The sequence below is a fragment of the Melanaphis sacchari genome, unplaced genomic scaffold, assembly GCF_002803265.2.
Source record: "Melanaphis sacchari strain LSU unplaced genomic scaffold, SCAv2.0 Contig487_pilon_pilon, whole genome shotgun sequence".
Taxonomy (NCBI): domain Eukaryota; kingdom Metazoa; phylum Arthropoda; class Insecta; order Hemiptera; family Aphididae; genus Melanaphis; species Melanaphis sacchari.
Window position 1 is genome coordinate 20,796 of NW_020271324.1, and position 27,913 is coordinate 48,708.

The 27,913-nt window shown below is 30.9% G+C and overlaps 1 protein-coding gene across 1 annotated transcript in view; it reads left to right on the forward strand.

Annotated features, from left to right (window-relative positions):
- The first annotated feature begins 4,988 nt into the window (after positions 1-4,988).
- The window catches only part of LOC112598388 (ribosomal protein S6 kinase alpha-5-like), a 38,388-nt gene continuing 15,463 nt past the window's right edge, over positions 4,989-27,913 (forward strand). Inside the window, exon 1 of the mRNA XM_025344822.1 lies at positions 4,989-5,772. Within this exon, the coding sequence (XP_025200607.1) occupies positions 5,504-5,772 (269 nt within the window). The 5' untranslated portion in view covers positions 4,989-5,503. The remainder of the gene's footprint in view (positions 5,773-27,913) is intronic.

Below are 27,913 nucleotides of genomic sequence, written 5' to 3' on the forward strand. Positions count from 1 at the left end.
AATAGGTTTAAATTATATTATTTTAATACTCTATATAAGCATTTTATACCATATAGTATATAATATATATGGTAAATAATATATATATATTACATTATATACTAATACTAAATACGATCTTGACTTCATATTTATATATAAAATCATATAGATATATAATGAAATATGAATATAAATATACACATTACATACATTAAAATAATATTTTTTTACTTATTACTTACGAGATTTTCGTTTTTTATAGCCTATTTAATGTACAATTTCAGACAACCAACAAATAAAGTCTAAACCTTCGTTTAAGACATAATCGGAATCATGACTAAGTGGCGTCAATAAATATATAAAACCATCCTTTGTATTTTTAATTTACGGGTATAATATAAAAACATCATGATTATGATGAAACTAACACCTGCAATACCTTAATTCTTAAAACTTTCTATAGAGTTTTTCACTTTTTTTTTTAAGCTAGGTACAATAAAGTAAGTACCTTCTATAAACTCGTTCAATAAAAACTAATATATTTTTATGGGTGGTAACCCATAATGTTTATCGTAAAAGTTAAATAATGGCGTAATATTCTGAATATAAGTTTACATAAATCTTTGAGAGACTTTAACGAATAACACTTGTAAACATACGAAAAAATAGTAAACGAGCCAGCCAGACAAGGTATAAAATCATTATTAAGAACTCATAAGATTGATTTCGAGATAAAAATATTTAACATCCATTGCACGCCTAACTGTTTAACAATAATAATAATAATAATAATAAAATGTGTGTAATAATCATTTATCACTATATATGAATTTCCGTATTTGAGAGTGTTCACGCGTACAGCGCGTTCGAATTTTCTTATGATTAAAAAATCGTATTTCCTAGTGAGTAGGTTTAACAGCGAATATAATATATATATATAATACACTATAAGGATATGTCTATTCAAAATCAAATATCATTTGTTGCGTACCAATCTGTAACGCAAGACATTATGTATCATATTACAGATATCATTACTAAAGCGGCAGTTGGCATCACGGCCGTCATCAATTTGTTTTCTCGGTTGCTTAACTTTTTCACCGGACTTATCCTGCGGGTATATTATAAACGTAGTAATATATACATACTGGAATATGTACATGCGTAGTTCGCCGGTTTGAGACGCGCGTCGTAGGCCGAATGTTCGGTCCACACGAACCTCGTCATAATTTAACCAGTCTGCTGAGCAAAATCGAGACGAAATTAAAATGTCTAAATAACCGCAGCAGCAGTATACCTATTACAGAGTGCGTTTGATTTCGACTCGCCCACCCGACGCGTGCAAGGTGGCGCTATCGCGATATTATAATACTTTATGTATTATATTTCCGGATAAACTTTTCGGGTGGGCGCTTGTTTATAGACGATGTGAGTTATCATTATACATAATATTATATTGTTGTAGTATACGTGCGATTATAGGCGTATTATAATATATATATATATATTTATACATATCATAATATAATTATATTAACGGCGACACAGCTTTGGTGTATACCTGCTGCAGTAATATAATAATAACGTCCTACGACAACAACGACGACGCAACGACGTTGTTTTGACAACCGACACCAAGAAGATACGACTGTTGTGGTGGCAGCATAAAAATTTATTTCAACATTTTTTTGAATTTTGATACGAATCGTACATAATATACGATATTGTACTCGTATTTCGTGATTTATCCGAGATCAATTAGACTGATTATCGTTTTTTTTTTTTTCATTACTATTATATCGCCGTCGTGATTAGAGCTGTCGTCATTTTTGTATTTACTCGCATACCTATAAATCGTTTGCGACAAAGTCAAATAAAATGGAAAAAACCTTATGCATTATTATATAACACTGATAATTAGAAGACACTACCTTTATAATAATACGTTTGAACGTATCGTTTTGGAAAAAACAGACGTTGAATTTTTCGGATGCGATAATATCAATTGGTATTAACACGCAAATATCTACAGTGTCTTAAGGAGGGTACCACGTCTCGCTTTAATACTTGTTAAACGTCTACAATAATATTACCCCGTCATTCGTCTACGTCACCGCTACTATATCACGGTTACTAACAAGCGGTGGCGACACTCTTTACTTAATTAAATAAATTATCCGGTCAATTAACCGGTATTTGCAGCAAACATTTTGTGTATTTACATTTTGCAAAAATTCATATATATTTATTGTAAAATAATACATGGATGTATTAAGCATATTGATTTATTAAATTTTAGTTCAGGAATGAAAGATAATAAGTACACGTACACGTGTATAACGTACGTAAGGATTAGGGATCATGAACCTTGTATTGTTTTCACCAAAGTTAATCTCTGTAAAATGTTATTTATTTTTTTTAAAAAAGTCACTGGTCATTGTCTATGTTTGCCGACATGAAAGCATAAATTATTAATTATATGTTAGACTTATAAACTATGTATATTATACTTGTCTGTATGTCCTATGTACAAAACATGAATAACGCGTACGTCTAATTAATTATACATTAATGTTGAGGAGCAAGTACGATACTTTTTTTCTTCTCATTCGTATTACTTCGATTGTGTTCGGCCAAATTAAAACTCCGATAACAATCGCATAAAAGGACAATTCAATTATTTGGTAGCGCCTCTAGACCTGCAATGACTTCATTGTGATATTGTTTATTCTAGAAACAACGGGGTGCCGCCAACAAGTATTCTGCTATAGTTGTATTCTATATCACGCACAAGATACATGTATTAATCAACCAATGACCCCGAGATATTGAAAGTGCGCCAACTGACCATGCTTGTACATGTGGGTGCACCCGTGGTACAGCCGTGGAATACAACTGGCCGCAACCATATTAATTTCCATTCATGGTTTCTACAAACACCGTTCTATCGAAATGTAATGTGATTTTGTTGTAAATTCACTATTCAAAATTACTTACACATGATATTATTATTTACGTCCCATTTTTATCGTGGTTGACCTGGTATATAAAATAATATTGTTTTATACAATCTTTTATATTATTGAGATTATCTTCTGTCCTATCTGCAAACTATTCCTCTCACGTAAACTAATCCGTCTGTTACGTTCTATATTTTGAATTGAACTATTTACTTAAATATTATTCAATTTTATTGTGTCCATATAATATATAAAATAACATGATAACTAGGTTAAATTGTAAATATAAAAAATAATGTTTGAAATTAATATTACTGCAATGATAACATTTTACCAAACATTAAATTATAATACCTACTAATATTATAACAATAATCATAATGTGTGTAAATATTTAATAAAACTAATCTAAAAGCGTAATATACATCAGATTAAATCATACACTATTTTAATATTAGGATTGAATTTAGATATAGCATGATTAATAATATTTTTATCGAAATAACAAAGAACGAATATTTTTCGACTAGTTTTTAAATTATGTAACCGTCATCGTATTTAAAACTGTACCTAAATAACATGTCATCTAAATAACCCACAACTAAATAAGTCTTTGAAAACAATCAAAACTTATTTAACTTCGAAATAATTGTTACCGTCTTAAAACTCTAAAATTAAAACAAAAATGTTTCTTGTTTGCGATTTTATAAATACACTTAATCAATCGTGCATACAAATATTTAACTGATGAAGTTACATTTTGGTATATCATTTTTTTTTTCATCTAACATTTTTTTTTTATCACCCAATCTGTTCAAATAAATTTAACGACCAGTGAATGTGATGAGGGGAGAATAGACATTTTTCCAGAACGAAGAAGCTTCTCAGTAGGATAACTTCGTCGGTATTTAATTAAAATATATTATTGTTGTTTGTAATGAATATTCGTTTGATGCATGACTTTACTTTTTAGTAATGATAATATATGTCGCTATTTGACTTCAAACATTAAGATACTGTACACAATAATCGTTTCGATAGTTTTTTGTTACGTCCAAATATATGTTCATCGTAAAATATTTAGTAGTATGAACAGTATACGAAAATATAGGACTAATTTATCCGAATTACTTTGTCTTCAAAGTCATTGGTCATATATGAGTCGATTTCGGTATATTTACAAATATCTAAAAGTAATGGCAAACCATAAAAATGTCAACATTTATATGCATGTAAAACGGTAATATCGAAAAGCTTTTCTATACGAGTTCGGTTCGACTTTAACACATACTATCGTATAGTCTTTCCGCTTCAATTCCCGCGATACCATAATTATAGTATTTACTAATATTATTATACGGAATGCAACAAAATATGGTAGGTACTTGCAGAATACCAGAAAATATTATGTCTATTATGGCTATTTATATGAAACAATATCATGAAGACACAATGACAGACCAGTTAGATATTTCGTGTCATTGGAAATCCAGAAAACCGACCTCCGTCGAAAATGCGCTCGTATACCTTGATGTAAAATAGTTCCATGGGTCATATTATGATGTATGTGTGTGTGTTTGCGTACAAGTGTCTGTCGTTAACTGCGGCCCACGGACAAATTCCAAACGCGGCCGACCAAATACACAATATGTTAGAAGAATACAATATTATATATATATATATATATATATATATATATATATATATATGTATATATGTATATATATAATGTTATATTATTAAAAACTTCATCATCGTCGTTGTCGCTATTATTATGATATATTTTTTATTTTGGTACCGATATCAGTAGTAATAACCTTCTCGGACAATAAATATATTAAAATAAAAAATAAATATAGTAAAGGCACAAATTATTATCATAGTTATTGCCGCGGTGACGACGTCTACATCAAAGCTCCCGCACTGACGTCTCCGTCGCCGTATATTCAGGTCGGTTCTCCCACTACACGTCGTCCGGCCGGCGGCCGCCGCAGCCTCAGCGCTCGCGCTCCTACAGATCACCTCGATCACCGCCACCAGGACTTAACCGCGGTAGTTTGTTTGCGTACGCGGTCAACTGTAGTCGACGTCTCTCGACGAGGATATGCCGTTTCTGGTGATCACAAACCATTACAAGTATTGTTTACATGATTATTTCGGTCATCATCGTAGGTATTACAAAGTTCGGTGAATCACGTTTACGCGGTCGTTTCTTATCGTGATTTCATAAGCCGCCCCTTCGTCGAATTCGGACGTTTTCTTAGTCGTTCGTCGGAGTACGCGTAATTTATAACATAATATTATATCGATTTCGAGTTCGCGCGTGGTTTATTTGTTTTTTATCTGGCCCGTCGGAGAATTTTCATTTCGCTGTCAAACAAACAAACAAACGCGTCTGTGGTCTCCAGGACGTTTCCCACAAGTTAGCGGTGTTGTTTTCGAGACCCGTTAGTTTTTATTATTTTAATCGTTATCACTGCCGTTTTACGAATTTTTATTAAATTAAATTTTAACCAATCGATCCTGAGTACCGCATCGGTGTTCACACATATACGCAAACTATGTTGATATACCCGACGGCGGGCAGCGGGGCGATAAGTAGCCGTATGAACGCGTCGGGCCAAAAGGGCGGCCGGGCCGCAGCAAAGGGTGCAGTGCAACGCAAAGCGGAGGCCAACAAGTCCAAGAGCAGTAATAAACAGACGGTGTTGTGGAAGCACGCGGACGTCGAACAGGGTGTGGTCGTGGTCGACGAGAAGCAGCTAATGAGGCTGGTCAAGACGGAACCCATCGAGAACTATTACCGACTAGACAGCGAACCATTCGCCAAGTAAGTTTCTAGACGTAATACTATATTGTCTATGTATGTATAGTGTTGTAGAAAATAATAATGCAGAAAGAAGTTATACATGATCGAATATAAATGATTCATTGTTCAATATAGTAAAGATAATATTTCTAATGATTAGTTCGATTCACAACCATATGTATCAATAGTAATATAATTGTCTTAAATGATATACATTTTCCATATAATAACCAACTGTATAACATAACTTTGCTCAGGAAAAAATGGAAAATATAAAATATACGATGGTATGTCGGTATATTATCTCGATGTAGCTCATTTCGTAGTCAAATCGCTGTGACGGTGTACGTCATTTCGGTGTAAATCGACTGATATGAGCATTTCATCTATGTCGGATTAGATATGGCACTCGGTATATTTTTGAATGTAGTTTAAGCTATACTCTAAATGTTTCTGATATCTCTGGAAAAGATTTCTGAAATTTTTGTCAAAATAATTTTTAAGTCTATAAGCTACTAACCAATATTAATTCTATGGATACCCGACTTATAAATAAATTAAAAAATAAATTTTTCGTAACTATAAGCAAAATTCATATGTGAGCCACCCTATACCAATCTATATGGGTTTAAAACGGAACTATAAACACTTTACAATCCCCAAGTCTCTAAAAATATGCGTGCAAAACTTGATGTAAATTAGTTCAATAGTTTTCAAGTCTTTATGTCTCATCAAAATATACATTAATTTATTTATATTATATACTAAGAATGAAAGAGAGATTAGAAGGAAATAAAGAAAGAGAGAGAGGTAGAAAGAGAGAGATAGAAATTATTCATCTGAATAATATTAAAATGTACCATCTACTGGGATGCGATTGTCTCCACCTTGCTCTACTATAAATACGTCTCTGTCTACGCTTGCTCAAAAGTCGTTTGTAATTTTCCACATGGTTGTAATTGGTTTTGCAGCTTTCTTATCTATTATATTAACTATTTTTGTAGAAAAAATAAATATCTACGCTTATTAACGTTCTAATTTGCGTTATACTGTTATGTGCACGTTTAGTTATATTTATCAAAATGATATTTTTTATGCAAACAAAAAAATATTATATCTATTCACTTAGTAATTTCTGTTTATCTTGTGCGATAAACAAGTAAATAAATACTATTTATTGATACTAATACTCAAAACGTTTTTATCTACGTTCATCTTAAGGGGATACGTCTACGTACCCAACGTAACTCCTTGTAGTTTCATCGATGTTCGCTGTTTAATTTTTATATATTTATATATTATACTATTATAAATTCTCCAATAAGACTAATTATTGGGTATAATATAGTAGGATATAGTTTATAAATTAACTATGAAAAATTACCAACATTTTTTTAATAGGTATATTATCATACACATCGATTTTGATATTTATAATATTATTATTGCGATTTAAATAAAAATAAATTTATATTCGTTTTTTCATTTATTTAGACAAGTTTTTCGTAAATTTATAAGTTTACAATTCAATTTTTAAGTTAAGTTATAGTACGCATCTTGATGCTTGTTTACTCCATTTAACATTTAAATTATTTTTAATTTCTTCTTTTACTAGAAAACTTATCATTAAATTTGAAATCCTAAAATGTTAACATTACTATCATTACATACTTATATACTCGTTGATATATATATATATTTATGTGTACCTAATTGAATTTTTTTGCAATTAAATAAAAGAAATTATTTTAATTTTCTTCACTTTATTTATAACTGACAAAATTATATCTAGTTATATGAAGAAATTAAATGTTGAATAAGAAACAACTTATGATTACAATGGTATTTAAAAGAACTTAAAAGCTTCACTTAATAAATAATGTCAATATTATCAACAGTATACAAATTAGACTTTTAGTAAGATTAATTTAAAAAAAGTAAAATAATAACTACAAATTGTTATAAAGATTGTTATAAGTAATTCATTTACGGGACTTATTCATGAATACTTAACAGTTAAAAAGCAATGTAAGACGATACTTTTATAGTATATAATATAATTAACTTAAACACAACATACGTCATTCAAATAAAAATGATCTGCTAAAAATAAATGAGGTTATAACGAGTTCTTGAAATAACATACTAAAAAATTAATAATATTGTTATTCCAATATTTAATTTATTTTTATAACAAACAGATTTCTAAGACATTATTTAAATATAATGTAACAGCATGTTATACCTATGACTGAATACTTTCAGTTTTCCTTGGATATTTAACTTATTATACTATGTTGATGTTTTAAAATCACATGCATAATTGAATAGGATAATTACTATTAATTATATATTAAATTATGGTAATTATAGTATATTAACAAGACGTTAATTGTTGTGGTATGGTTTTATGTTTTGAAATTTTAAAGTTGTTTTGTATTATCAGTACTATAGTATATAATTTAAAATATGACGTATATGTTTACTAGACACCTCTTCCGAGTATTAATATAAAGTTAAGACACGTTACAATGTTAATTGGACATAATTATATTACTTTAAATGTTCGATTTTTGTACAACATTTGCATGAATATATTGCGTGAATTAAAATCACTTCAGTTCTTGAAATGATACGAGGAAGTCACAATTTTAACAATGGTTATTTCACGTGTTCTTCACGTTCTATAGTCACTGGTCACCGTGTAAATTTCAAAATTATATGTTCGTTATTTTCAGTGTTTATATACATTTAGTACATAAACGCAAAAAAAAGCACGTATCTTGTACTCATTATATACATAATATACGTACTATATAACATATATGTACTGTACAATGTTTATAATTTTTTTCCTCTTATCGTTTTTATCGACATTTTATTGTTATATACTTCGTCGGGCTAATTGATTATTATATGGGATTCAAACAATGTTTCTTTTTCCATTTTTTTCTTGCCTTCCGCCCGTGTCGGACACACGACTGACATGCCGAGGACGAAACTGTCAATACATTATTGCGGACACGTATCAGGTCGGCATATAGTTACGTATGCACGGCTCGATCTCAGCGCGGCAGATCCATCCGACTCTGTGACCTCTTTGGTAATTAACGAAAAACAACTATACTGGAATTTTCTACAAGGATGTAATATAATCGTCGTGCGCGTACACATACTCACTCACAAATACACACACACCCGTGTATATTTACTGATATAATACGCACTTATATATATATATATACATTCAGTGGCTGCTGCATCCGTGCTCATTATTACCGATGTCTCGTGCCATGACATCAGGGATTCACCCCGATAACACTACACTGACGACGTTTAACAATCCATTACGCTGCACGTTTTGTACGTCTATTTATCAGGTATGCAAGAACCCAAATTTGGTTATAACTTGGTTGTAATCCCTTATACGTGCAACAGGGGCTATTTACTCGTTTATAGACCAATCGACGTATAATACCTACTCTCCGTAATGTCTAGACTGCGTCGCCGCGGGTATTTCAATCTCGCAAAAGAGACATTAGCGGTGTACACACCTGCGTCCAAGACAAGCAAATCAATTCTGTCATCCGCTGTTATATATAAGTACGAGTATATCATGTGCGCGCGTTTGCACACATATATGTATGTGCTGGCTAAAGGTGCATGTATTATATTATCCGTACCTACTATTCAACGCAAGTCGCGTGGAAGTACAATAAAATATACGGCGAGACGTACCTACATAATGTAACATTTGTATTCGTCCTACACGTGGCCATACGACCTAAGTATACTATAAATGTGGTACCTACTCTGTGTACGCGTAAAAAAAATTTTGCCCGTCCGTGTCTCTCCGGCTGCTGCATCGGCGAACGGGTTTCGGCCGTGCCTGCTTACACGTCATGCGTATATATATATAAATTATTAAATATAACATATGTGTTTGTAACGTATTGTATGTGTTTTGGTTTCGGGGCCCGATAAACTCTTGCTGTGTACGACTTAACCTACGCTGTATAACATTATACATAAAATATATCGTACGGATAATCTTAATCGCCGTATCAATGACCGGATCGTCATGACGGCTTCTCGTTAATTATTGAACTTTTGAAAAAAATTATAAATAACCATTATAATCGCAAAGGTATTTCAACAAATATTAGTCAATCCTCTTCCCACCCCACCAGTTGAAGTTAAGTCGAAAACTCTATGATATGTTTAAGAGCGTCGGTATAAATTAATAATCGCGCATGTTTCGATTCGGTATTGTATACGCAGTACGCACCCACGCTCTGTATTCATACGTGCCGGGTGTTATATAATAGTACTAGGTACCCAAATAACAGACGTGCTGCGGATCAAGTAAAATATGGAAGGTGATTTTATATTTTAGCATTATTTCATCGGCGCGTGCATAGGTATGAGTATAGTTCAATTACAGCGGATATCACACGGGATACGCACTCGCTGTACGCATGCGGATGACGTTGAATTGGACGTCGATTAACGCGTGAGTGGATATTTTTCATACGCGCAACACTAGCTGTATAAAAAATGTTTACATATAGGTATATATATATATTAAAATATATCTGCTCGAGATCGTCAATACGCCATCAAGACGACTGGTGGCTCATAACAGAAGGCATACACCGTTGTACGCGTCTACAGCGATTGATGTATACCAGTTTGCGATATAAATGCACCTATACGTATGCAAAGTGAACCACCTTGTTTGATGATTTATTTTTTTATTCACGGGTAGAAGAGCACTGCGGTGGCGATTCGTGAGTCTTTTATTTATACACATAAATTTGAGAACTCGAGCTCAAAGAATTTCGTAATCGTGTCATGTCGTGATCGGAAAACTTTTTTAAAAATGTGGACAGGAGCTAAACATTGGGCATTGATTTACAATTCATATCAGAATATATATGATTACTAAATTTAAAAAAAAAAAAAAGAAATTAATAATGATACTATATGGTTAAGATGTTATACAATATGAATATGAAATAATTATCCATTAATAATTTATTATACATGGCTGCAGCATAAGTACTATTCAAGCGTGTTACTCAAATTAAATCGCATGTAATCATAGAATATTAACATATTTACTTATAAATATTTCTTAATTATTTTTCTTAATTATGTTTCTTAATTATTTTTCTCGACTAAATAAAAATGTAGACTTGTGAGCTCATGCTCGAAGTTTTTTTTTTTTTTTTTATTTGCATTTGTTTTTAAAAGTTCAGCGACACCTTAAAATACACGTACAACATAATTAGATGATTAGCGTTTTTAAATATGCATTACCAATTTTATATTTTTATAGATTAATTAATATTATACAGTAAGCTACTGGCCTACTATAAAATATATTATCTCGTAATTTTGTTTTCGATGTCTTAATTTTGAAACTAGTTTTGACTACTTATGAGTAATAATATATTTTAATAGCTTAAATACATAAATCTAAAACTAACTTTTATTTAACTTTTAATCCAAAAAAAAAAATAAATAATAATAATAAACATGTATTAACAGAGATAATGGTTAAATTCACTTAAATATTAATGCTAATAAGTATAATAACAAAATCAGCTCTGCTAAATGCAAATTTCCTAATTGTACGTGCGCAAGACGATGACAACTTACGTATAAGTGGGTGATACGTTCTCAATAATATAATCAATTCATTTTTCGACAAATTAAACACTTATAACTTATATAAAATAAACGAGAAAAATATATATTAAAATGTATATTATAAAGTTAAGTACCTGTAAATCGTGCAATTTATCAACGCTATTATCTATATACATGTGCGTATATATAATTATGTATGCGTGGTGTGTAATATACACCTCCACGTAGTACATGTCGTTCAAACTGGTGTGTCTGCACGCGTGCGCGTCTTCGTGTAAATTGTGCGCACGTCGCATAACTTATCGTTTATGCATATTATAAGTATGAGTATGTAATATGTATTTAGATATAAATATATAATAAATTATCTTAGACGTTCGTTTTCTGGTCATTTTTCGGCTGTCTTATTTTTCGGAAAGCTGTTTTGATTTCCCACCAAACCCTCTACGATAATTCGTGAAAACCAAATGTACCTAACGCGCCTTTCCAACGAATACATTTTGTTTTAAGGGACAGATTCAGATTCAAATAGAGCGTACAGGTCTCTCCAGACTTTTAGTTACTACTTCTCAGTGTAATAATTATCGTTTCCATTCATATTTATACAACTATTCTTTTTTAGAGAAAAGAAATTTATGAAACCTATTTTTTTCCTTAAGATTTTATCACATTTTTTGTGACTTTCTACTTGGGTTGACACATGGACACAAATACCACTATATAATCTTGATTATATTTTATGTTCTTTCTTTCTGAAGTCTTTTTTAATTTACTACTGTTTTTGATTTAAATTGTATACTATTTTATTACAACTTTACACGACGTACAGAATGTCGTAGAAGATCAAATCTTGGATAAATGAAATTTATACTATCGTTATTCGTCGCCATAACAAAAAAATTAGATTAAATAGTACGTACAAATACTGGGGCGTGACAGATAATCCGGGGAGAATAAAAAAATATTATATTTAAAGATTCGGCGAGGTGGTGGGCGATTTGTTAACACCGCGCGATATCTCAACGCCACCAAATATGTACAATTTCAATTAAAATTTTCTATAACGTGTGCCGCGCCGTAATCTTTGCACACGCAGCATATAGATTCGAAATGCCACTGCCGCTGTCCGTACGTAATATAATAATGTATAATATAATTAATAACACAATTTCGACTATTGGGCTAACGGATGTAACGGGTACGACGATAATAATTATTATTACATTCTGTCGGGAAATTCGCGGATCGTGCATACACAACGCCAGCCAACACATATTATTCATGCGTGTTATAATATTATAAGCGGTATTATTATTCCGGACGCGATGATTTCAACCAAAAAATTCCTAAAAAACATCGTATGACAATAAAAATACGCGTGCACAATATTTTATTATATAAATCTTGTATTCTACGGACTTGGCGCGCGACGTACCTACACATTGATCACGGTACAATAAAATATTTATATATATATATATATATACATGTGTGTGTGTTATACACAGTGTACATTTTATATAATATTATAAATTATATTATAGCTCTGTGCACAGACGATGATGATGATGTACAGCGTTTACAATTTCTCACGCCCATCTCGCTTTGTTTCGCGATTGCTGTTTCTAACAAAAAAAAAATTCTGCCCGATGGGGACACTCCTGCATGTGTGCGACGGCGGTGGCGGCAGTAGCGTCACATATCATAATAATACAATAATAAGTATATTATAAGTACACATACTTATGTGTCGTAATAATGTAAAAAAGTATAATTTTCCTCCGCACGCCGTCGTACGAATAATAAGCCTTGTGGCTTGTACCTATACCACGATGCGATAATCATATTATTATGAACTCGATATTCATTAAATACACAATATTAAATCATATTTTTTTTTATCGTAGTCTATTTTGCGAAATTTTTTATGAGGATCAATTACGTATTACTCGTATATATTATTATTATGGTTTTTTAATAGTTTTGTTTATTCCTTTACGTCGTCACTCCCACATTCAAATCGTCCAAAGCTACGTAAATTATTATTCTCAGGTGCAATTACTCCGTATTTATAATGTATAATAATAATGTACCACACAATTACAACGTGATGTATTTAAGTATGATATAGTTACAACGAACGCGTGTGCAAATTATAATAGTATGCATAAGTACAGCATCATTTGACCGCCGACTACCAAAGGATGTACAGTACAATATTATTATTATTATAACATCATTACGATATAAACTTTCGATAAACCACGCACTGGACTTATCAATACACTTTATCATAATAATGATAATAATGTTTTAGAATGTGAATGCCCACTGATTTAATACGGTTGGTGTATGCCCACGCAAATTATATTGTATAATATATTATTATATCAATATTATACAGCGATTATTTTCATTTTTCAACCACATTACTGTTATTATTATCATTATTTACTAAGTTGGTTGTCAACAAAAAAAAAAAATAAATAAATAACGCCAATAACTACTACCGATAATTTTTTGTGACGTCTATATGGTTTTTTTACAACTCAATCGAAACGATTACTATAATAACATTGTTGCTTTGTGGCAAATTTTGTTTACAAATATGTAATATTATTATAATTATGTCTACTCGCTTGTGTTTTATTTTTTTTTTTTCATTTATGTTAAGTATTTTATCACTATTTTTCGTCAAAATACGATTACATATTATTGTTTCAATAAAATTTTGGACAATGCGAAGTAGGTATAATATATTTGTACCTATGGCTTATAAGTGATGTTCTTACAACAACTATGTAAGAGAAGAAAAAAAATATAAATATTAGATAGTGTTATCAATATAATAACTAAAATATTTATATATATTGAACACGGTACCTTTGTTTATAGTGAATAATTTTTTTTGAAAATTATGTTAATACTTATTGCTTTGGTTAAGTATACTTATCAGCAATATGGTATTCACTGCCAAATTCGTTTTGTAGCTGACAGTTGAAATCTCTATATCATTGGGCGCGTCAACAACTCGAACTTGGCGATGTCGTGAATAATCATTTATTATAATAAAATTGATTTACGTAAAACATTAGCAAATATGTATTCCGTGGGAATAAAATAGTAAAAAAAAAGTAGGTATGTAACGTTTTATTTTTTAATGATTATGCGAACGGAATAATTACTAATGCAGACAAGTATTTAAGGTATAATATATGATTTTATATTATATACAACGATGTAGCATTGTTTTCAGGAAATAAAAAAAACTATACGGTTTTCCCATTAATGATGAGATATCGTTACAGACGGTCTTTAATATTATTTTGTATAATAATATAATATTTAAATTGTCTCGTTAGCCGATCGAGAGATTATATAAAAAAAAATTTTTTTTAAAACAAAACAAAAAACAGCCCCCGACTCGGCGGCTGTGGTCCATGGCCAACCGGTCCTATGTAGGTACGCAGTTTTACTTTAGTATAATAATATTAATAGTATATCGATTACGGCGTCGGAGTCATGAGCGAGAAAAGGCGGAGTTTTTCGCTGGAGCTAATAATTATCATACCGCCACCACACGGTTAAATATAATATCAACGTGTGCGGCGGTGGCGGCGGCGTGTAACACGATATACCCATAAATAGTGCGATGACATTTCTTTCGGAAACTCATCTACAAACGGATCGAAATGACTGTCATTATAAATGACATAATACGCGTAATTATATGTATATATATATATATTTATATCGCAACAAGTAAAGTACTTACACGGTTGCAGGTCGTACAGCAAAATAATAACACACCCGTCACCGACTGTGTATAGAATCGTATACAAGTATAATATATTATGATAGTTGTGGTAATGGATACTCGAGGAAGAATTCGGTAGCTATAATAATATGATGTTTTTTTTTTTTTTTTGTTTATCGTCCGTCATATTATAATCATAATTATTGTCAGGTTTCAGCTATGATATTAAATGCATCGCGCCTTTCGGAAACGTGAGCACGTACCTATTTAATAAATATACGTTCGTTTATTATAGCTGACGTGTGCCGCAGGTGGTATTTTAAGATATTTTATTTTACGTTTTTCTTCTGTTTCGTCGAAATACCATCATAATGTACGCCAACACACACACACATATATACACGTGCTTGCGGAAGACGTACGCAGACGTTGCACACGGTGACCTATATATACGCGTGGGGTCGGTTGGTCGCTGATGAGGAGACGCTGAAATGTTAAAAAAACACATAAGTATAACCTCGCCAAGTTCGCCAAGACGAAGACGGAGAGAAGCGGTCTTTACGTTGTTTTGACGACTTCGGGTGTGTCACGGTCTAGGTGTGGGTGCAAAAGCCCTTCGGTGGTATTCGACGGCATATAGCTTATGAGTGTGTGTATGTAGTATGGCCGCCACAGTTAGGCCTCTCTTATTTTATTTTTTTAACCTGCGATACGAATAGGTTATGTTTCGTAAATTTCGTCATTGAAGTATATAGTCAAACATATTATAACGTCGTACATTCGTACATTTCGATAGTCGTATGGTGTATATTTTGTGAAAGCGCTCAGGTTTAATTACAATAAATACAAAAACAATAAATATTGTCTAACCACTTTATTGACGATATTTGAATAGAAAAATATGATTTTGTTACATGCTTTTACTCGTACAGTTCCTGATCTTAAAGGTGTCGATCGAGTTGTTTTTAGCACCGTTTTTAATGCATTCGCCAACAAAAAATAATTCACTTAAGTCTTAGAATTTGATACGTATGCAATAATTTTAAAAGGAAATTTATAGGTAACATTAAGTTATTATTTGTCTGGTACAAACCAAAGAACGATTTGCTCATCGTAACGAATAAAATAACACGGTATAGGTATAAGATGATTATCATAAAAATAAAAGAAAATAATATTTTATTCCGTGTATGACTGTATGGTCTGTATGTATCTGTCTGTATTCCTACAATATACAATACAAATATCACCAGATGGCTTGAGATCGTGGAATGTAGAGATAGAAGTAGAAAAACGAGTGTTTACTAAAATATAATCGAAAACACGAGATACGATTATTATGGTAATTTCTATTACCGAAAACCGTGCGTATTGAAACGACAATATAAAATAACATTGTGTTTGTTAATAATGTGATGTGAATTAAAGTTTTTTTTTTTTTATTAGCTCGTTGAAACGTTTATATAATATACGCACTATGTCTATAATGTCTAATCGTGAGATAATTACGAACCATATTTGGGCGATTGTATGCGTTGTCGTTGCGCAGATGTTGCGTGAATTTTAGTAGAGCAGTAAGTAAGTTGATTGACAGACAACCAGCTAGGTATTGTATGTGTATACAATAAATTGGTCTGTGTAATATTTCGTAGGCAATAAATTATCGAGATTCGCAATTATAATTATTATTAAACGAGTTTTTTTCTTCAATAATATTATGAAGTGTGAAACGTCTGAGAATCGCGATTTCTTATTTACAATGCGGACGACATTTTCCTGATTATTGTTTCACTGGGAACGTTTTCATTAAATTATATATATTATATATATAATATATAAGTATAAAGCGATATAGCTATATTATAAATGGCAGGACACTTGTTTACACCCATATACGCATTTATTATTAGTATTTTATTATTATACTACATTATATTATAGATTATTATATTATAGTCAATGACTATTAGTCACATAGTCGTGTTCGTGTGTACTGTGTATATATATTATGTATGTATAAACAATGGTGTAACGTCCGTTGTCGCGGATTTTGAAAAAAAATCCCATTCTCTCGCGATGTCTTTAAACGTCCATAATATTTGTAGTGCACGTGTACTATTATTGCCATACGATATAATATGTTATACATATATATAAGTATAGTGTTGAAAAAACGTTGCCTTTTATGAAGTATAGATGATGTTAGGTATAACGTAACGCGTCTTGCAACTACTGCAGAATATAAAACCTGTAGAAACATATAGATAATATGGATATTAAAATAAACGCCAATGAAAGATTGAAGTTTCAGAAATATTAACTTAATTTGATAAAACAACAGGTTTTGTGTTAAACACGGTATAAACGTATTATATCCAGTGTGAAAATGCACTGATGCAGTAAAAATGCTTGTAGGTATACAATGTCGACTGTACAGTGAATGCGATTAACAAGACTGGACATTTCCGCCGGTACGAAATACAATATATTACACAGAATAGAACGCGCGATATCAAGCCCATATTTATTATTTTGTCACGACCGTCCGCGGAAACCTAACCTATATCGGATTTCAGACTACATATGATCCGAAAGATCTATTTGGCGGTGATGGTAAAAATGTCCAAGCCGGCGGCGTATAGGATTTCAATAAGATGTATTTAGTTTGTCATCATCCGGTTGTCGTGCGGCAGTAGTGTCGTCTGTACATAAATCGTATAATACTATCGTAATATATTGCGTATACACATTACACGCATATTAAAATACGTGGCGCCCGTTAAATAATGAAATACTACGCCATTATAGGTACCTACGGCGCTACGGACCGCTCCAAGGCCCAAAGCTCAGACTGTACAATATTATTATAATAATTTATAATCATGTACAATATGATAATATTATGATGAGCACGGATCGACCGACCACGACGACCGATGACATAGGTAATAAGTAATAACAATGATAAACGATCACACATCGTTATATCGTAATTTGTAATGATTCCGTTCGCGATATTTATACATATATAGGTACGCGTATAAATATGCTGCACCGGCAGAAAAATGTTTGCGCTCGCGGAATAGACGTATATAGTTAAGACTTGTACAATATAATATAATACATCGTACCGTCGCATTAAAATCGTATAAATCTATCAGCGTACATTGGTATGCGCACACGATTCCTGCTGTATATATACACGTTTCGTACACCCGGCAAATCGCATTCGTGACGTATATAATAGTATAATAATACATATATTTTATATGCGCTATTATGATCTGATGCGACGCCTTTATGTTAATTATTTTCGCGATGTCGAAACGACTTATTTATCCGCACCCGCGTCGGAAACCGCTCAGCGCATGTGTCAACAATCCATTTACAGTGCGGTCACCGGAATGACGTTCTTCCGCCGAAGAAGATTTCATACAATTCAATGAAACATAACGTTATTATTATGATATCGTTATGGTGTGCGTGGTTATTTTTTATTTATTTATTTATTTATTTATTCTTTGCGACGGTTTTGCAACACCATCCGTAAGTCGCATACATATCTACCCAAGTCATGTTTTTTTATCCGTCGCTTTTGTAACGTCGAATAGAACAATTTCATCGCCATGCCAACGTTTTACATATAGTATAAAATATATATGAGTTGTAAAATTTCGTAAAACATGTCTCGCCGTAATATAATATACAATATATGCCTCTTATCTGTCTGCAGTACGTATAAACCGAAAGCCACGATAATCAATGTGGTCTAAACAAAATAAAAATAAAACACTGATTGAGCACAACATTAGATTAGTGATTTTGACAACATTTTAGAGGGAGGCGAATTTAGTGTCATGGCATATGGTCAAAGTTGTTTTTATCCTCTTGTCAAAGACTGTTCAAGTATAAGTAAATATATTTTATTCTTTTTATAAATTAAAACAATTTTCTAATTATTTACATATTAAAAAAGAATTAACCAAGTCTCAAGTGGGGTAGGCAGTTAATTACTTCCATCGCACTCCTTGAGACCACCACTTCAAGATCTGCATGTAGGCTGGCTAGTTTTTTATTGGCTCTAGCAACCCATAAATAATAAAATTATGTTACCGTCATAGTAACTAAAAAAACCAAAATCTTTTTACAATTTCTTTTTCTTAATCCGATTTTTGCTAGATTGCGCCCGGTTACGTTAGGTTAGGTTAGAGTGGTTAGACAATATGATTACGTTACAATTATTATAGACTTGTTAACATTATTTTTTTTTCATAATCATAATTTCCAAAACATATAATTTATTGTTTTAGTATATGATTCAACTTGTTTTCATACAGTAGAGAAATCAGAAAATATGAAATAGTACACTATTCATTAAATTACCTGATTAGACTTTTTATACCTGAATTCCTTTAAAACTTTGTTAAGTATGTATATTCTCTGACTAAAATTATATCAAATTGAAATTATAAATAAGGCTGATGGATTAATTATTTAAAGTAATTAATTATTTATATATAAATATTTGTTATTACGTTCATTAGCTATTCAAATAAGTCGTTAACGGATCGTTTAACCGTTCATCTGTAATACTGCTTAAAATGAATTGGTCTATACTAAGTTATAAAAAAAGGTACCCTATTAGAATCATTTATAATCGGGATTAGACAATAGCCAGGAAACATGATTACTGGAATTACAAATGTATTAAAAGTTACATTTGTAACTCGCGTAACTAGTACTTCACGTATTGTTTAAATAAATTTAAAATTAAACGCATTACCTGCTATTTCTATTGTAATTTAAAATAATAAATACATCTATCTAGAAGTTTTATTTAAATAATAGGTTTAATAATTCGACGATATTTTATATTTTAATGCATATCGATAATATTTATTTTGTTTTTTTTCTAATTATTGATATAAATAATGTAGATATCTATTGATTTAAAATTTTAATAGAATCATTTGATAATTTCTACGCGTTATTTCAAACAAATAAATATTTAGTTTTGCCATTATTTTCTTGAAAAATAAACATAAATGTGTAATTAAGTAACTTGTAACTTTAAATAGATAAAACAAAGTTACTGTAACTAGTGTAACTATAACATGTAACCAGTTACAAATTGCCAAAGTACCTTGTATTTTTTAACTAGATACACAATTTAACTAGTTACAACTAGTTGAGTACCTTGTCCATTCATGATTTTAAAGTAATGTATAACTATACATTTGTATACATTTTAGTTACCTAATTGTTATTAAGAAATGGCACCACTCATCAATGGCTTATTTTTTCAAGCTGTCGCAGTACTAATGAATTCAGGTCTACATGTGATCATGTACTCAGGAAAGTATAAAAGCTAGAAGGACAGAATATAAGATAAAATTTTTTTGGTCAACTTTTTTTTTCTTTTTTTTTTTTAATCTAAAAATCATTGAAGGGTTCTATAAATGGATAGCCTCTTTCATTGAATCAATCTAGTTGTATTTGTGTTTCAATATATAATTTATTGTGTTATGTAATCAATATAAAATGTAAATTTTCTAATAAATAAAAAAAATAATCTAATTTCCATAAATATCAAAATATTTTGTTATATTAAACTGACATTTTGCAGTCAAATAATTTTTTTTAAAAAAATTTTAGTTATTAGAAAATTAAAATTCGTACACTAATAGATGATCTTTTTTTAAGATACCTTAAAAACACCTATTGTTTGAAAATATAAGTTAGGGGTTTTCCACCGATTCCCCTTTATTAAACTTATATGCACATTTCACTGCATATAAACTTAAACGCAGTATAAAAATTCTTAATTTTGATAAGAATTTATTGAGTCAGATCATGACCAATAACTAATAAGGACCCAAAAATTGTCATCCGCACAAATCTCTAGAGTAATAATACATATAGGCATAGAGCATAGTTATTATTTGCAGTAGTAAAACCATCTCCGTCGGTCGCTATAAAAAATAACAGCAATCAAACGTCGCTCAAAACGAAATAGATACCTAGTGTAATATATAACGTTACGTACATTATATTTATAGTTTGTACATAAACAACTACCGTGCATGTATACCGTTAATGGGCTATTAAATTGACAGGGTCGAGAGCAGCGATCATATAAATTGTGCGCGAGAATCGGCAGCACTATACGTTATACTATACGACTATACGTACTCTATCGGAATGGTAATAGCTCGTAGTTGTAGGTATTGTGACTTACGACTATGCCGTCTTCAGTATACGTATACCATATTATGTTAACACGATCGTATTCGACTATGACGACGACGACGACGACATTGCCGTACGAATAATATACGATTAGTTCGATTTCCTATATACTTTATAAAGTATATTATTTAAAATGATAATAAAAAGGATAACAATGTGATGGTTTATAGCGATTGACGGACACGACGACCATACTATGGAACTACACGTACATTATATCACAAGCGATGAGTAGGTATACGCCGTGCGCATTTTTTGCACTCAACGACCTTACGATCTCCAGGGACGAAAATATCTATAAATATCTATAATGCACGTACGTAAACGAACAGCATTGACATAATTGTTGTTTGTCAGCCATACGTGTTGACACAATCATAATATAATATACTAAGTACATAATATAATTATTATATTACGTGTTTACGAACATAATCAATTAAGCCACGGAAACACGTGTATCGAAATTTACCATTTTGTATAACGTTGTAACTTGTAACGATGCCAAGTATTGAATGTAATGAATGTACCTACTGTACAAATTTTCATAGATAAATAACAACAGACGTACCTACTCTGCAATGTATAGATAGGCACCTCGTACACTTCATTAACGTGGTGTTTCTATTATTATAAAGTAATGTTATACCCATCGGTGCCGGCGCCGCCTTCGAAACCGACCGTGACAGTGTATGGGTTGTACACTCAATAATATTGTATATATTGTACTGAAAGTTAACAACGATTCATATTAATGTGCATTAATGCGATTTAATCGATACGACTGCAGTTCACGGCGTGCCCGTGTGCACCGCATGCATCACGATTGTCTGCGAAAAAAATATCGCAAAACAATACCAATGGAAATCCTTTGGAAAACGCTCGGTGCCCGGTCGTGTGTTATTTTATCATAATATAGTCGGACCCGACCCGGACAGGCCAGGACGACGTATCGCGTGTGAATACACATTATAACACTAAAGGTAGGTTATTAGTTATTACATACATTTTTTACAAATACTACCAAAATCCGATCGCTTATAAGTTATAACAATATACTTGTATTATATACATTTCTTCGTATATCTAACATTATCTCTGTTATTGACAACTAAATACTTGTTTTATTTTTATCTAACTATCCTCTCATTTTATTATTATAATGTTATATAATTTTAAAACCTTATAGGTTTGACTGAACTGCTTAAACAATTATAGTTAATATAATTTTGATTTTGATTTAGGACTAGAAAATAATAATACAAACCTTTAATTTTCCACCATTTTCTTACTCATATCATTTTAAGTAAGTATAATGTCTTAAACCATGCGATAATGTGTTAGTCTAGATACCATTTCTCATTTGCCAATTACTGTTTAGTAACACAATACAGGTAATATAATACAAAGATAGGTAGTTTAAAAGGGTTTCCAATGACTTCTGGTTCAGATATGCGCAGTCCAATGGGAAACCTAGGTTGATGTCAGCAAGTTCGTTAGTAGTATACCTTGGAAGTGCATACAAACTGGTTTGCAACTGTTCCGCCCCAAAGCCAAATTAAAAGTATAATCGAAAAATAAATAAAATATTTACTTGTATAAAGCCATAATTAAATTCAAAGAATAAAACACGGTGGAATATCATTCTATTTAGATAAACAATAGGTATGTATTTGTAATATTACCTTTCGCATATTGCATTTTAAATTTGGTTTTTTTAGGAAAACTTTTTCTTGACATTTAAAAAAAAATAAGTTAACAATATTTTATCGAAATTGCTTTTGAGTTGAATGATGTTTTCTTTAATCTTTTTCTAGACTAATTTCTACGAAAACACTAGATTTATATACATTAAAAATATAATATTTCAGTTTTTTTTATTTTAAACATTACACGTCAATAACACTGATATAATTGTATTATTTTATATCAGTGATTTCTTTCAACTGTTACGTGTGTACTTCCAGCAATCAGGTTGAATATAATAATATAATAATAAAATTTAATAATATTTATTATAATATTATATTATATAATCAGTGATTTTGAATAATGCAGTCGTAACAAAATATAATATATACAATGTACATATTATTACAACTATACAAGCATGTGTAAAAATAAATAACATTAAATCTAAATATTTTTAAAATATGTATATATATATTATATCCCAAAAAAATACTGAAATGGCATTATTGCATAACATATCCACGAATCATGTTTCAAAAAAATTTTAATTATGTTTTTATTTTTCATGTATAATTATCAAATTCATTGATTGCACTTGAGATTTTTGTCCATAGATATTGTTTTAATAATGTAAACCAAAAATATGTACCGTATTATGCAGTTCATCACGATGTAGTAAACGTTTTCCTCATAATGCAGTAATATAGCAACATCTAAAAAATTCTTTTAACAATCAACTCCTGGACATATATATGACTAAGATACTTGAAGGTAGATATAGCTTATAATTTTATAATTTCAAATATTTTATTTTATACCACATCCTTTCAATAGTAGATATTGCAGTGAATTATGTGTTGCTAATTACTTGACTCAAAATGCATCATAATGATCTTGGATAACACATCCGATAATAGATAACTATCGTTGTTAATTGTTACTAATAATAAAAGAATACGATAAGTAAGCATATATATATATATATGTATGTACCTATACCCATAATGTACACAATGAATTTATGAACATAATAAATTTCTGTTTCTATAACTGGTATAAAGATTATATAACAATAGTAATATTAGCTGAAAAAAAATATTAACAGTAAAAAATACAATGACGACCGCCAGAGGATTCGTCACTTCTACGGCATTGTAATTACTGTATAAAATAATAATAAACGATCAGAGAGTTTTCAAACACGTGTAAATGTGATTTAATACGAAATCGATATTAATAGAAATAAAAAAAATAAATAAAAATAAAACACGTGTTGACAATGTCGCTTTTTCCTCAGCCGATCGATCGAATAGCTCGTCGGTATTTATTTCTCATGAGACGCGTACGATTATGCGACCATTCGGTATTGTGTAAACGTGTGCAATATTATGCCCGTATACTGTTCGTCTTATTATTATTATATATATTTATATAAGTATAAGTATGACGCTAACAATTTTTGTTGTGCATTTGTAAATTTTTACATTTTTTTGTCATTTTTCAAGGAAATCCACACGATAAACAATAAATATATTTATAATAATTATTCGTTAATACTTTTCCTCTATTCGTCTGCGTAGTATCGTAAAGTTTCGATATAATATAACCATATAGGCACGTCACTTCGAGAATGACTATTTATATTCTTTGTCGCGTAATATAAATATGTATTTACATCGTCAATGAGTAGATAATGCAACGATCAAACTTTGTTTTGTCTTGATAATTTTTACGCATTGGTCATTTTTTTTTTTTTTTGCTCGTTGCCACTACAGTCGCTAATGACAAATAGACTATATATAACTCAGTATAATATCAAAATGGAAATTAGTTTGTTTCACTGGGTAAATATAACTATATTTGTTGTTTTTTTCTTGGTTTTCACCGTTGTAGCCTTTAGAGCTTAGAGTAAGACACTTTTGTCAAATTCGTCCAGATTTAAATATGTTTTAAATCATAAAAGCGCCAAATTCAGCAGCCCATGTGTACAGTGAAACCAATTTACTGTTACAAATACACATTTTACATTATTCTTTAACATGCATCACAAACGTTATTTTATCATTAAACTGATCATTGATATAATATATTTGTTAATTGTTTTCTAAGTTAATATTAACAATATTAGTATATTATCTATAGTTCTTTTCTATTATTACGTCATCGTTTAAATTTTATTAATCACTATACTATTTTCTAATTAGCGCAAAATTATTATATCTATTATAATCTAATATGTTATATATATTTTATTTAGCTCTTCCTTTCAACAATGTATCTATATATTATAATGTATTATCGTGTTTAATCGTTGTAATTTCATCGTTAATGTAAAACCGACAAGTAAACATTTCCATTCCCCCTTTCGTCATTTTGTCACCCTAGGCGAAAACATGTCTGTTAGAAGTTATATAAGACAGGTATGTAAATCAACGTGTTCCGAGTACTTACTGCGCATTGGAATTGTTAATTGTAAAAATCGTATTCAGGATGTAGACGGCTTCGAGTTGAAGTTCTTTCACTCCGTTCAGTATTCGTGACAGAGCGTTCGGATTATAATAATATTGATCAGTGTACGTATATGCGCGTATATATTTCACTACAATATGGTATAATATATAGTCGTAAGCGTATACTTGCAAAACGATATGTATATTAACGTAGTGTCGGTGGTTGGTTTAGGACACAATAATTATTGAAAAACATCGAGAATTCGTGAACTTTGTACAATTTTTGAAGTAGAGTTTTCACGCAATTTTTCTCAATACAATATATACGTTTATATGTGTGTGTAGGTATTAAAAGTCCCAGTAATATGCACAACGCGGCGGTGTACTGCTGCGGCAGCAACCTGCCACTGCGTCGGCACAATTATTATAAAACACGAAACCGGTAAGGCATCATAAAGGTCTTTGCGGCGGACCGGTCTGCGGTCGGGGAAAAAAATATATTATACTACGCGCGTAAGTACTTATACTTATCTATATACCTACTGCGACAGTGCGGTGGCGCGGCACCAGCATCAGGTCGAAGCCGCTATCATCATCTACGCCGATCTTATTTATACACATACACACATAGAATAATGTCATATGTACAGTGGGCACTATTGTTATTGTGTCTCGTATAGCAGTAGAGTCAAATCGTATATGATCAGTTAGGCTTATGCGGGAAGATGGTACCACCGAGAAAAGGTTTTGTGGGGGGGAGGTTATGTTGCGCGCGTAAATCGGATTCCGATACAGCGAAGTGTATTGCGAGCACGTCTTCCTCTTCGTGCGTGTATATACAATATAATATATATATATATAAGTATAGGTACACGTAAATAATGGCTATTTCATATATTCAATATTATTTATATATATACACACACATTATAAACGGCGCGTGACCGGACACCCCTCCGTCCTCACTACGCTTGGAGCTGGCTGGCGAGAGATGTTTTATGCGCGTGCGAATCGCGCCAACCCGCCGGCCGTCCTCGGAACTCGCGCACGGGCCAATCGAACACCGACGGTCGTGCCAGCCAGCCAGCCATCCAGTCGTAATCTGCCGGTCGCTCGTAATAACATCAATACATATAATAATAATAGTAATAATAATACTAAACCATATTACTAATACCAACTACGTATAGTTAGTATCTCAAATCTCGAGTTGATAAAAAAGAAAATAGTTAAAAGTTGATTCGATTTTTTTGAAACAAGATTCGATTTGAATTCTCATTAAGGTTGATACTTAAGTTTACATTTAATACTGAAAACAATTCGAGTTTAATGAACGGATTATTCTTACTTGCAGTGGTATACGATTTCTCAGTAGCGATTTGTTTTTTTCTTTTTCTTTTCCTTTATTTACCAAGAATTTCGTTTAAATTTAATTGAACCATGTTTAAAAAATACTATGATATAACACAGTTAAAATACAAATCAATACGTTTATACGAAATACAAATGCATCTGTTCCATTTGTTAAATTCGGTTTTCATTCATAATTTTCTATTATTTTTGATTGATTTGAATACAGGTCATTAGTGCTGATTTTATATATTATGCTCTATAGTAAATTTGTAAAATATTTAAAAAAAATGAATAAAGCTATAGAATTACAAAATTGTTTTTATATTATACATGGAAAAATTAATAATTATACAACTAAAGTGCATAAAGTTTCAAAGTTTACATTTTCAATTATTATACAAATAGTATATACTTACTTAATAATATTTTTAGTTCTGACCTTTTTTTACATTATTAAAATCAAAAATAGTGTTATGTACACTCTGCAGTACCTTCTATTTACATTTTTTACTTTATTTGCAGTATACGATCTATACCTAAGGGGTACAATTTTTATACGATTATTATGTATTACGCAAAAGCAGGTTACACATACACAATACGTTAATAATTAACTGAACATAATCAATAATAATAAGAAATACATAACATTTTCATGGCAAGCTATGATGTCGTCCGCGTATGGCGCATATTTAAAAAGTATAACTATGCATAATATAATTAATAATTTTTTATACCTATGCAATATGTATATTAATCGTAGAAATTGTAATATTATATAATTATATAATCTATGGTAAGCATATTATACAAATATATAATAATAAACGGACTCTATAGAGACCTTTGAATTCTAAAGTAAACCCTGGCTCTCAGGGTTAAATCTTTGCATTTCCTTTAATTATGAGCTTTAACGTACATTTTCGACAATAGAGATATCCGTCTAAAATACGTATATAATGTACATTGATACATTATGATATATGATACAGTACAAATAGTACAA